Source organism: Panulirus ornatus, chromosome 13, assembly GCF_036320965.1.
Source record: "Panulirus ornatus isolate Po-2019 chromosome 13, ASM3632096v1, whole genome shotgun sequence".
Classification (NCBI taxonomy): Eukaryota; Metazoa; Arthropoda; class Malacostraca; order Decapoda; family Palinuridae; genus Panulirus; species Panulirus ornatus.
Genome location: NC_092236.1, coordinates 10,855,925 through 10,869,445, shown reverse-complemented (window position 1 = coordinate 10,869,445; position 13,521 = coordinate 10,855,925). Strand labels below are relative to the sequence as shown.

General features: G+C 42.1%; 1 protein-coding gene and 1 long non-coding RNA gene across 3 annotated transcripts in view; one reads left to right on the top strand and one right to left on the bottom strand.

The window, feature by feature from the left end:
- The window catches only part of LOC139752734 (uncharacterized), a 270,859-nt gene that overhangs the window by 30,899 nt on the left and 226,439 nt on the right, over positions 1-13,521 (bottom strand). The window lies entirely within an intron of this gene.
- Positions 1-13,521, top strand: part of LOC139752731 (uncharacterized) — a 48,645-nt gene that overhangs the window by 16,447 nt on the left and 18,677 nt on the right. For both annotated transcript variants that reach the window (XM_071668576.1, XM_071668577.1), the window contains exons 4-5: positions 5,121-5,292; positions 12,873-13,164. In XM_071668576.1, coding sequence (XP_071524677.1) covers positions 5,121-5,292; positions 12,873-13,164 — 464 coding nt within the window. The remainder of the gene's footprint in view (positions 1-5,120; positions 5,293-12,872; positions 13,165-13,521) is intronic.

Sequence of the window (13,521 nt, the reverse complement as noted above, 5' to 3'; positions counted from 1 at the left end):
ATGAGACATGTAAATTGTTCAATAAAGCTATTTGTCTTCACTCACTTTGGAATTCATGAGGCAGTTTCAAACTTTCAAAAGTTTATTCCAAGGAGAAACAAAAGGGTTAATGCAAAAGCCTCAGGTCACCACACTGTTTGTCCCAGTAATGATCCACCAAATGGTTCCAACAGAATGTGCCTCTGTACTCTCCTATGCTCTGTGAGATCTACAATGAATCCAAAAGTGGAACAAATTCTACATGATATGGTAGATCCATCAATAGCTACATAATGGACAGACAAGAGAAAAAGCTGGTGATAAGTGTACAATGTGGGGGTGAATGCAAAAAGAGGGGAATTTGGAAACTTCACAAATATGCCATGTACAATCAAAAAAGTAAGAAGCATCAAGGGCTAGAATAAAAGAAAAGATTAGACTTCAGTGACAGAAATGGGTATCAGCAGTAGGTCTTGCACATCAGTGAGTAGCGAGAAGATGCTAAAGGAAATGGAAGTTGAAGAGCTATTAGAAAAAACTTGGAGACAGTATAAAGCAAAGTAACAGGACAACAGTTAAAAGAGATAGAATGGTTATCCATTTTTAAGATACATTGTACCACTGCATATTTCTGAGATGGAAATTTTTGGATTTTTGGCTACAACAAAACAGTCAAGCAATGACCTCACACAGAAAGTCCAGAGGAGGGCAACAAAGATGGTTCCAGAATAAAGAAAGCTAAGCTATATGGAAAGGCTGGAGGCTTTAAATTTATCTATACTTCATCCCTCCACTCACTACCATTTCTAATCTGCCCACCTCCCACGCTTCTCATGCCACAAGCATCTTTTGCGAATCCATCACTGCTTCCCTAAATACATCCCACTCCTCCCCCAATCCCCTTATGTCCTTTGTTCTCACCTTTTTCCATTCTGTACTCAGTCTCTCCTGATACTTCCTTACACAAGTCTCCTTCCCAAGCTCAATTATTCTCACCACTCGCTTCACCCCAACATTCTCTCTTCTTTTCTGAAAACCTTTACAAATCTTCACCTTCGCCTCCACAAGATAATGATCAGACATCCCTCCAGTTGCACCTCTCAGCACACTGACATCCAAAAGTCTCTCACGCGCCTATCAATTAACACGTAATAAAATAACGCTCTCTGGCCATCTCTCCTACTAACATATGTATACTTATGTAAATCTCTTTTTAAACCAGGTATTCCCAATCACCCGCCCTTTTTCAGCACATAAATCTACAAGCTCTTCACCATTTCCATTTACAACGCTGAACACCCCATGTACACCAATTATTCCCTCAGCTGCCACATTACGCACCTTTGCATTCAAATCACCCATCACTATAACCTGGTCTCGTGCATCAAAACTACAAACACACTCAGCTGCTCCCAAAACACTTGCCTCTCATGATCTTCTTCTCATGCCCAGGTGCATATGCACCAATAATCACCCATCTCTCTCCATCCACTTTCAGTTTTACTCATATCAATCTAGAGTTTACTTTCTTACACTCTATCACATACTCCCACCACTCCTGTTTCAGGAATAGTGCTATTCCTTCCCTTGCTCTTGTCCTCTCACTAACCCCTGACTTTACTCTCAAGACATTCCCAAACCACTCTTCCTCTTTACCCTTGAGCTTCGTTTCACTTAGAGCCACAACATCCGGGTTCCTTTCCTCAAACATACTACCTATCTCTCCATTTTTCTCATCTTGGTAACATCCACACACATTTAGACACCCCAATCAGAGCCTTCGAGGAGGATAATCACTCCCCGCGAGACTCCTTCTTCTGTTTCCCCTTTTAGAAAGTTAAATACAAGGAGGGAGGGTTTCTAGCCCCCCACTCCCGTCTCCTTTAGTCGCCTTCTACGACACGTGAGGAATGCGTGGGAAGTAATCTTTCTCCCCTATCCCCAGGGATAAAATATATTTATATATTTATTTATCAATTTATTCTATTTTGCTTTGTCGCTGTCTCCTGCGTTAGCGAGGTAGCGCAAGGAAACAGACAAAAGAATGGCCTAACCTACCCACATACATACACATGTATATACATAAACGCCCACACACGCACATAAACATACCTATACATTTCAACGCATACTTACATATACATACACAAACATATTCATATATACACATGTACATGAGAAGAGGTAGTGAAAGCTTTGCGGAAGATGAAAGCCGGCAAGGCAGCAGGTTTGGATGGTATTGCAGTGGAATTTATTAAAAAAGGGGGTGACTGTATTGTTGACTGGTTGGTAAGGTTATTTAATGTATGTATGACTCATGGTGAGGTGCCTGAGGATTGGCGGAATGCGTGCATAGTGCCATTGTACAAAGGCAAAGGGGATAAGAGTGAGTGCTCAAATTACAGAGGTATAAGTTTGTTGAGTATTCCTGGTAAATTATATGGGAGGGTATTGATTGAGAGGGTGAAGGCATGTACAGAGCATCAGATTGGGGAAGAGCAGTGTGGTTTCAGAAGTGGTAGAGGATGTGTGGATCAGGTGTTTGCTTTGAAGAATGTATGTGAGAAATACTTAGAAAAGCAAATGGATTTGTATGTAGCATTTATGGATCTGGAGAAGGCATATGATAGAGTTGATAGAGATGCTCTGTGGAAGGTATTAAGAATATATGGTGTGGGAGGAAAGTTGTTAGAAGCAGTGAAAAGTTTTTATCGAGGATGTAAGGCATGTGTACGTGTAGGAAGAGAGGAAAGTGATTGGTTCTCAGTGAATGTAGGTTTGCGGCAGGGGTGTGTGATGTCTCCATGGTTGTTTAATTTGTTTATGGATGGGGTTGTTAGGGAGGTAAATGCAAGAGTTTTGGAAAGAGGGGCAAGTATGAAGTCTGTTGGGGATGAGAGAGCTTGGGAAGTGAGTCAGTTGTTGTTCGCTGATGATACAGCGCTGGTGGCTGATTCATGTGAGAAACTGCAGAAGCTGGTGACTGAGTTTGGTAAAGTGTGTGGAAGAAGAAAGTTAAGAGTAAATGTGAATAAGAGCAAGGTTATTAGGTACAGTAGGGTTGAGGGTCAAGTCAATTGGGAGGTGAGTTTGAATGGAGAAAAACTGGAGGAAGTGAAGTGTTTTAGATATCTGGGAGTGGATCTGGCAGTGGATGGAACCATGGAAGCGGAAGTGGATCATAGGGTGGGGGAGGGGGCGAAAATTCTGGGGGCCTTGAAGAATGTGTGGAAGTCGAGAACATTATCTCGGAAAGCAAAAATGGGTATGTTTGAAGGAATAGTGGTTCCAACAATGTTGTATGGTTGCGAGGCGTGGGCTATGGATAGAGTTGTGCACAGGAGGATGGATGTGCTGGAAATGAGATGTTTGAGGACAATGTGTGGTGTGAGGTGGTTTGATCGAGTGAGTAACGTAAGGGTAAGAGAGATGTGTGGAAATAAAAAGAGCGTGGTTGAGAGAGCAGAAGAGGGTGTTTTGAAATGGTTTGGGCACATGGAGAGAATGAGTGAGGAAAGATTGACCAAGAGGATATATGTGTCGGAGGTGGAGGGAACGAGGAGAGGAGGGAGACCAAATTGGAGGTGGAAAGATGGAGTGAAAAAGATTTTGTGTGATCGGGGCCTGAACATGCAGGAGGGTGAAAGGAGGGCAAGGAATAGAGTGAATTGGAGCGATGTGGTATACCGGGGTTGACGTGCTGTCAGTGGATTGAATCAAGGCATGTGAAGCGTCTGGGGTAAACCATGGAAAGCTGTGTAGGTATGTATATTTGCGTGTGTGGACGTATGTATATACATGTGTATGGGGGTGGGTTGGGCCATTTCTTTCGTCTGTTTCCTTGCGCTACCTCGCAAACGCGGGAGACAGCGACAAAGTATAAAAAAAAAAAAAAAGAAATGTACATTTTCACGCACATTCACCATTTCCTGCATTAGTGAGGTAGCATTAAGAACAGAGGATTGCGCCTAAGAGGGAAATAACCTCACTTGGACCCCTTCTCTGTCCACATCCAGGCCCCTCAGACCTTACCATGGTTTGTCCCAGAAGCTTCATATGCCCTGGTTCAGTCCATTGACAGCACGTCAATGGACCCCGGTATACCACATCGTTCCAATTCACTCTATTCCTTGCACGCCTTTCATCACACACACACTCTGCAAACCGACATTCAATGGGAACCAATCACTCTCCTCTCTTTCTACTCATCCACATGCCTTACATCCTTGGTAAAAACTTTTCACTGCTCCTAGCAACTTACCTCCCACACCATATACTAGTAAAACTTTCCACAAAGCATCTCTGTCAACCCTATCATATGCCTTCTCCAGATCTGTAAATGCTACATACAAATCCATTTGTTTTTCTAAGTATTTCTCACACACATTCTTCAAAGCAAACACCTTATCCACACATCCTCTACCACTTCTGAAACCACACTGTTCTTCCCAATCTGATGCTCTGTACATGCCCTTTACTCTCTCAATCAATACCCTCCCATATAATTTCCTAGGAATACTCAAACTTATGCCTATGTTGTTTGAACACTCATCTTTACCCCCTTTGCCTTTGTACAATGGCACTATGCATGCATTCTGCCAATCCTCAGGCACTCCACCATGATCCATACATACATTGAAAATCCTTGCCAAACAAACAACACAGTCACCCCCTTTTTTTAATAAATTCCACTCCAATACCATCCAAACCTGCCACCTTGCTGGCTTTCATCTTCCGCAAAGCTTTCACTACCTCTTCTCTGTTTACCAAACCATTTTCCCTGACCCTGTAACTTCGTACACCACTCCGACCAAAACGCCCTATATCTGCCACTCTGCCATCAAACACATTCCAGAAACCTTCAAAATATTCACTCCATCTCCTTCTCACTTCATCACTCTTTGTTATTACCTCTCCACTTGCCCCCTTCACCGATTTTCCCATTTGTTCTCTTGTCTTATGCAAGTTACTTACCTCCTTCCAAAACATCTTTTTATTCTCCCTAAAATTTAATGATTAGCCCTTTTTCACCTCTTGCACCTTTCTCTTGACCTCCTGCTGCTTTCTTTCATACATCCCCATCTAAATATCTAAATATCTATAATAGGCATCATGAAAACAATGTAATTAATCCCTTTCAGATGTGTCAGACGTGAGTTTCGTTGCGATTATGGTGCTTGCATCAGGAGACTGTGGTCCTGTAATGGTTATGTTAATTGTGCCGATGGTTCTGATGAAACAGCTGAAGCATGCAGTACTAGGAAATGCCCTTCAACTAGATTTCAATGCAAGTATGGAGCATGCATTTACAAGGTAATGTAATGGGAATTCAGCTGCTCACTGGTGTAATAATAATGTATGCTCCTGTAAGCAAAGCTATAGAGGGTATGTGCAAAGAGTGAGGTTAGTTGTGATGTTAGTTTGAATGGAGAAAACCTGGAGGAAGTGAGGCATTTTAGATACCTGGGAGTGGACATGCTAGCAAATGGAACCATAGGAGCTGAAGTGAGCTATAAGATGGGTGAAAGGCAAAGGTCTTAGGGTGCATTAGGGAATGAGTGGAAAGGTCACTGTCTGGGAGGCAAGAGCTGGCCATCCTTGAAGTTATGGGTTTCTCAATGATGTTGTATAGATGTGAGACATGGGCTGTAAATGAGAATGTATGGAAGAGGGGGAATGTGTTGAAATTTATATTTTTAAGAACAGGATGTGGTGTGAGGTGGGTTTATCAGTTAAGAAAGACAGGGTATGAGAGAGGTATGGAACTAAGAAGAGTATGGTTGAGAGAGCTGAAGAGGGTGTGCTGAAATGCTTTAGACATATGGCGAGAATGAGTATGGTGAGGCTGACAAAGAGGGTAATATGTCATAAGTAGAAAGAAAAAGGAGAAGGGGGAGGCTGAACTAGAGATGGACGGATAGAGTGGAAAAGGTCTTGAGTGCTCAAAGATTGAACATACGGGACAGAACGAATTGGAACAATGCAATTCACTGGAAGTGGCATACTGCTCTGAACCAGAAAATGTGAAGGTTGTGGGAAACTGGAAAGGTCTGTGAGGCCTGGCTGTGAATTTGAGGTTGTGGTTTCTGTTCATTTCACATGATAGCTTTTCCTGATGCCACCTTATTAACATGGGAAATCATGAACAATTATGAAATAACAAACCACCATCTCCTAAGAAGAAATAAAAAGCTTACCCACATCTCACATTTCAGTAAGCTCATCTAACAGATCCCCACACCCCCAACAAATATAACACTGACAAAACTCACTTGCCTTGAAATAATCTGACAAGCATTCAACAGCTGACCTCCCAACTCAGTCATAAACTTTGACCCACAAGACATACACTCATCAGAAACGATATTCCCAAAACAAACACGTCACACTCTCCTGTCTACACTCTGGACATCACTCATCACTACAAACACTGTTTCAACACATCCCAAGACCCTTCATGCCCACAGTTCAGCTACCTTAGAGAAGACACCGAACACTTGTTACTCAATTGCCCTGCCCTCTCTGCACACAAAATCACAGCACTTTATGACCTATGGTTCCAATCATTGAATGTGGCCAGCTTCCTGAGTGCTGTAAAAGCTTCATAAAGATAGAAGGAACTTCTGGGGCAGGAAGCCTAAAATAAGATAAAGTTTCTGTCATGTACTGTCAGGTGAATGCAAGAGTTTTGGAGAGAGGAGGAAGCATGCAGTATGTTGTGGATGAAAGGGCTTGGGAAGTGAGTTAGTTGTTGTTCACTGATGATACAGCGCTGGTGGCTGCTTCAGGTGAGAAACTGCATTAGTTGGTGACTGAGTTTGGTAGTGTGTGAAAGAAGAGAGCCAAGAGTAAATGTGAATAAGAGCAAGGTTATTAGGTTCAGTAGGGTTGAGGGACTAGTTAATTGGGAGGTAAGTATGAATGGAGAAAAACTGGAGGAAGTGAAATGTTTTAGATATCTGGGAGTGGATTTAGCAGCAGATGGAACCATGGACGCAGAAGTGAGTCACAGGGTGGGGGAGGGGGTGAAGGTTCTGGGAGCATTGAAGAATGTGTGGAGAGAACATTATCTTAGAGAGCAAAAATGGGTATGTTTGAAGGAACAGTGGTTCCGACAATGTTATATAGTTGTGAGGTATGGGCTATAGATAGGGTTGTGCAGAGGAGGGTGGATGTGTTGGAAATGTGTGTGAGGTGGTTTGATCAAGTAAGAAATGAAAGGGTAAGAGAGATGTGTGGTAATAAAATGAGTGTGGTTGAGAGAGCAGAAGAGGGTGTGTTAAAATGGTTTGGTCACATGGAGAGAATGAGTGAGGAAAGATTGACCAAGAGGATATATGTGTCAGAGGTGGAGGGAACGAGGAGAAGTGGGAGACCAAATTGGAGGTGGAAAGATGGAGTGAAAAAGATTTTGAGTGATCGGGGCCTGAACATGCAGGAGGGTGAAAGGCGTTCAAGGAATAGAGTGAATTGGAATGATGTGGTATACCGGGGTCGACGTGCTGTCAATGGATTGAACCAGGGCATGTGAAGTGTCTGGGGTAAACCATGGAAAGTTGTGTGGGGCCTGGATGTGGAAAGGGAGCTGAGGTTTCGGTGCATTATTACATGACAGCTAGAGAATGAATGTGAACGAAAGTGGCCTTTATTGTCTTTTCCTAGCGCTACCTCGCGCACATTTGGGAGGAGGGGGTGGTTATTTTCATGTATGGCGGGGTGGCGATGGGAATGAATAAAGGCAGACTATGAATTATGTGCATGTGCATATATGTATATGTCTGTGTGTGTATATATATGTATATGTTGAGATGTGTAGGTATGTATATATTGCATGTGCAGATGTGTATGTATATACATGTGTATGTGGGTGGGTTGGGCCATTCTTTCACCTGTTTCCTTGTGCTACCTCCCAAACGCGGGAGACAGCGACAAAAAAAAAAAAAAAAAAAAAAAAAAAAAAAAAAAAAAAAATATATATATATACATATATGTATATATATATATATATATATATATATAAATATGTGTGGTGTGAGGTGGTTTGATCGAGTAAGTAACGTAAGGGTAAGAGAGATGTGTGGAAATAAAAAGAGCGTGGTTGAGAGAGCAGAAGAGGGTGTTTTGAAATGGTTTGGGCACATGGAGAGAATGAGTGAGGAAAGATTGACCAAGAGGATATATGTGTCGGAGGTGGAGGGAACGAGGAGAAGAGGGAGACCAAATTGGAGGTGGAAAGATGGAGTGAAAAAGATTTTGTGTGATCGGGGCCTGAACATGCAGGAGGGTGAAAGGAGGGCAAGGAATAGAGTGAATTGGAGCGATGTGGTATACAGGGGTTGACGTGCTGTCAGTGGATTGAATCAAGGCATGTGAAGCGTCTGGGGTAAACCATGGAAAGCTGTGTAGGTATGTATATTTGCGTGTGTGGACGTGTGTATGTACGTGTGTATGGGGGTTGGGCCATTTCTTTCGTCTGTTTCCTCGCGCTACCTCGCAAACGCGGGAGACAGCGACAAAGTATAAAAAAAAAAAAAAAAAAAAAAAAAAAAATATAAATATATATATATATTTTTTTTTCCATACTATTCGCCATTTCCTGCGATAGCGAGGTAGCGTTAAGAACAGAGGACTGGGCCTTTGAGGGAATATCCTCACCTGGCCCCCTTCTCTGTTCCTTCTTTTGGAAAATTAAAAAAAAACGAGAGGGGAGGATTTCCAGCCCCCCGCTCCCTTCCCTTTTAGTCGCCTTCTACGACACGCAGGGAATACGTGGGAAGTATTCTTTCTCCCCTATCCCCTATATATATATATATATATATATATATATATATATATATATAAGGAACAGAGGGGGCCAGCTGAGGATATTCCAAAAAGTGGCCCAGTTCTCTGTTCTTAACGCTACCTCGCTAATGCGGGAAATGGCGAATAGTTTAAAAGAAAAAAGAAAAAGATGCTTGTGGCATGAGAAGAGTGGGAGGTGGGTTGATTAGAAAGGGTAGTGAGTGGTGGGATGAAGAAGTAAGAGTATTAGTGAAAGAGAAGAGAGAGGCATTTGGACGATTTTTGCAGGGAAAAAATGATATTGAGTGGGAGACGTATAAAAGAAAGAGACAGGAGGTCAAGAGAAAGGTGCAAGAGGTGAAAAAATGGGCAAATGAGAGCTGGGGTGACAGAGTATCATTAAATTTTAGGGAGAATAAAAAAATGTTCTGGAAGGAGGTAAATAAAGTGCGTAAGACAAGGGAGCAAATGGGAACTTCAGTGAAGGGCGCAAATGGGGAGGTGATAACAAGTAGTGGTGATGTGAGAAGGAGATGGAGTGAGTATTTTGAAGGTTTGTTGAATGTGTTTGATGATAGAGTGGCAGATATAGGGTGTTTTTGTCGAGGTGGTGTGCAAAGTGCGAGGGTTAGGGAAAATGAGTTGGTAAACAGAGAAGAGGTAGTAAAAGCTTTGCGGAAGATGAAAGCCGGCAAGGCAGCAGGTTTGGATGGTATTGCAGTGGAATTTATTAAAAAAGGGGGTGACTGTATTGTTGACTGGTTGGTAAGGTTATTTAATGTATGTATGACTCATGGTGAGGTGCCTGAGGATTGGCGGAATGCGTGCATAGTGCCATTGTACAAAGGCAAAGGGGATAAGAGTGAGTGCTCTATATGGGAGGATATTGATTGAGAGGGTGAAGGCATGTACAGAGCATCAGATTGGGGAAGAGCAGTGTGGTTTCAGAAGTGGTAGAGGATGTGTGGATCAGGTGTTTGCTTTGAAGAATGTATGTGAGAAATACTTAGAAAAGCAAATGGATTTGTATGTAGCATTTATGGATCTGGAGAAGGCATATGATAGAGTTGATAGAGATGCTCTGTGGAAGGTATTAAGAATATATGGTGTGGGAGGCAAGTTGTTAGAAGCAGTGAAAAGTTTTTATCGAGGATGTAAGGCATGTGTACGTGTAGGAAGAGAGGAAAGTGATTGGTTCTCAGTGAATGTAGGTTTGCGGCAGGGGTGTGTGATGTCTCCATGGTTGTTTAATTTGTTTATGGATGGGGTTGTTAGGGAGGTGAATGCAAGAGTTTTGGAAAGAGGGGCAAGTATGAAGTCTGTTGGGGATGAGAGAGCTTGGGAAGTGAGTCAGTTGTTGTTCGCTGATGATACAGCGCTGGTGGCTGATTCATGTGAGAAACTGCAGAAACTGGTGACTGAGTTTGGTAAAGTGTGTGAAAGAAGAAAGTTAAGAGTAAATGTGAATAAGAGCAAGGTTATTAGGTACAGTAGGGTTGAGGGTCAAGTCAATTGGGAGGTGAGTTTGAATGGAGAAAAACTGGAGGAAGTGAAGTGTTTTAGATATCTGGGAGTGGATCTGGCAGCGGATGGAACCATGGAAGCGGAAGTGGATCATAGGGTGGGGGAGGGGGCGAAAATCCTGGGAGCCTTGAAGAATGTGTGGAAGTCGAGAACATTATCTCGGAAAGCAAAAATGGGTATGTTTGAAGGAATAGTGGTTCCAACAATGTTGTATGGTTGCGAGGCGTGGGCTATGGATAGGGTTGTGCGCAGGAGGATGGACGTGCTGGAAATGAGATGTTTGAGGACAGTGTGTGGTGTGAGGTGGTTTGATCGAGTAAGTAACGTAAGGGTAAGAGAGATGTGTGGAAATAAAAAAGAGCGTGGTTGAGAGAGCAGAAGAGGGTGTTTTGAAATGGTTCGGGCACATGGAGAGAATGAGTGAGGAAAGATTGACCAAGAGAATATATGTGTCGGAGGTGGAGGGAACGAGGAGAAGAGGGAGACCAAATTGGAGGTGGAAAGATGGAGTGAAAAAGATTTTGTGTGATCGGGGCCCAAACATGCAGGAGGGTGAAAGGAGGGCAAGGAATAGAGTGAATTGGAGCGATGTGGTATACCGGGGTTGACGTGCTGTCAGTGGATTGAATCAAGGCATGTGAAGTGTCTGGGGTAAACCATGGAAAGTTGTGTAGGTATGTATATTTGCGTGTGTGGACGTATGTATATACATGTGTATGGGGGTGGGTTGGGCCATTTGTTTCGTCTGTTTCCTTGCGCTACTTTGCAAACGCGGGAGACAGCGACAAAGCAAAAAAAGAAAAAAAAAAATATATATATATATATATATATATATATATATATATATATATATATATATATATATATATATATATATATATATTTTTTTTTTTTCTTTTGCCGCTGTCTCCCGCGTTTGCGAGTTATCGCAAGGAAACAGACGAAAGAAATGGCCCAACCCACCCCCATACACATGTATGTACATACGTCCACACACGCAAATATACATACCTACACAGCTTTCCATGGTTTACCCCAGACGCTTCACATGCCCTGATTCAATCCACTGACAGCACGTCAACCCCGGTATACCACATCGATCCAATTCACCCTATTCCTTGCCCTCCTTTCACCCTCCTGCATGTTCAGGCCCCGATCACACAAAATCTTTTTCACTCCATCTTTCCACCTCCAATTTGGTCTCCCACTTCTCCTCGTTCCCTCCACCTCCGACACATATGTCCTCTTAGTCAATCTTTCCTCACTCATTCTCTCCATGTGCCCAAACCATTTCAAAACACCCTCTTCTGCTCTCTCAACCACGCTCTTTTTATTTCCACACATCTCTCTTACCCTTACGTTACTTACTCGATCAAACCACCTCACACCACACATTGTCCTCAAACATCTCATTTCCAGCACGTCCATCCTCCTGTGCACAACTCTATCCATAGCCCATGCCTCGCAACCATGCAACATTGTTGGAACCACTATTCCTTCAAACATACCCATTTTTGCTTTCCGAAATAATGTTCTCGACTTCCACACATTCTTCAAGGCTCCCAGGATTTTCGCCCCCTCCCCCATCCCTATGATCCACTTCCGCTTCCATGGTTCCATCCGCTGCCAGATCCACTCCCAGATATCTAAAACACTTTACTTCCTCCAGTTTTTCTCCATTCATATATATATAAAAGAATACTTCCCACGTATTCCCTGCGTGTCGTAGAAGGCGACTAAAAGGGGAGGGAGCAGGGGGCTGGAAATCCTCCCCTCTCGTTTTTTTTTAATTTTCCAAAAGAAGGAACAGAGAATTGGGTCAGGTGAGGGTATTCCCTCAAAGGCCCAGTCCTCTGTTCTTAATGCTACCTCGCTAATGCGGGAAATGGCGAATAGTTTGAAAGAAAGAAATATATATATATATATATATATATATATATATATATATATATATATATATATATATATATATATGTATATATTCATTGTATTTTTAGTAGGGGAGAAGGGATCTGGGAATACAGACTAGCAAAGTTTGAAGCAAAGGTAAGCTATGGTCTTCTCCTTGGAGCCTGGTGTTCATGTGCAGAGTTGTTTGGGGAAAAAAGTGCCAAGCATATCAAGGTGTGGTTATATTGCAACTATTGTTGTAATGTTGTGCAGTGATGAATGTTTGTAGTTGTTAGGCAGCTGGAGATTGTTGTAGGTTCTCTATTTTGGGTCGTTTGCTGCTTTGTTAAAGTTGCAGGTGATGAGTAGTTAGGATGGAGTGAATGAATTGTTTGTAGAGGATGCTACAGGATTCTTTTTCTTGTCCAAATATAGTACTAGTAAGTGTTTTGAGATGTTACCACACTCCCTTTGCATGTTGGTTATAAAGCAAATGAAAAGTCACCTTTGACAATAATTTTCATGCTCCTGCATGGAGTGTAACCTTGGAGCTGCAGGTGCCCCATTATAATAACATGTATACTTATGATAACATGTATTGTATACTTATGATATATAGTTTATTTACTGCACAGATTAGTGATAAATGTAAAACTGATGTGGAAACCTATTAACTGGTATATCTTCTCCACCAGAATAAGAGATGTGATGGAGTTGTTGACTGCATGGATCTTTCTGATGAGTCAGAAGAAGAGTGTGGTTCTGGCCATACTTATGAAACCACAGTAAACCCTTTGATAGAAATCACACAGCCAACTATAGCCACCCCAACACTACCGGTAGTATCACCCACAATAATAACAGCTTTACCACCTGAACCAACACCAGGCCCTTATGATGGATGTGCTCAGTCCATGTGTTCTTGTGAACCACCTTACCAATACTTCTGTGTCCCCTGTGACAAAAAGCAGAACTGTGACAGAATTGGTCAGTCTCATCTTTTTTTTCTCACTACTTTCTTATGTGAAATGTTAATTCTGTTTAATGAAATGATGTGATAACTATGACTTCATAGGATACAATACTTGACTTAATTTACATGTGTTTGATGATACTTACCACTGCGAAGGATACAATATTTTTCTTAATTTTCAGCTGTTACACAGTGTAGTACCCTTTACTTCTGGATAACAAATCTTTGGTATATTTATTCTAATAGTGCAATTCATAGTACCACAGCAGTTACGTACGAAAGAAAATTTCAGTTTCTAACTGTTGATAAAAAGTAGGGAAAGACTCAAGAAATAACTAGTTTATTAAAAAGATTTAATTTAAGTAAAGAAG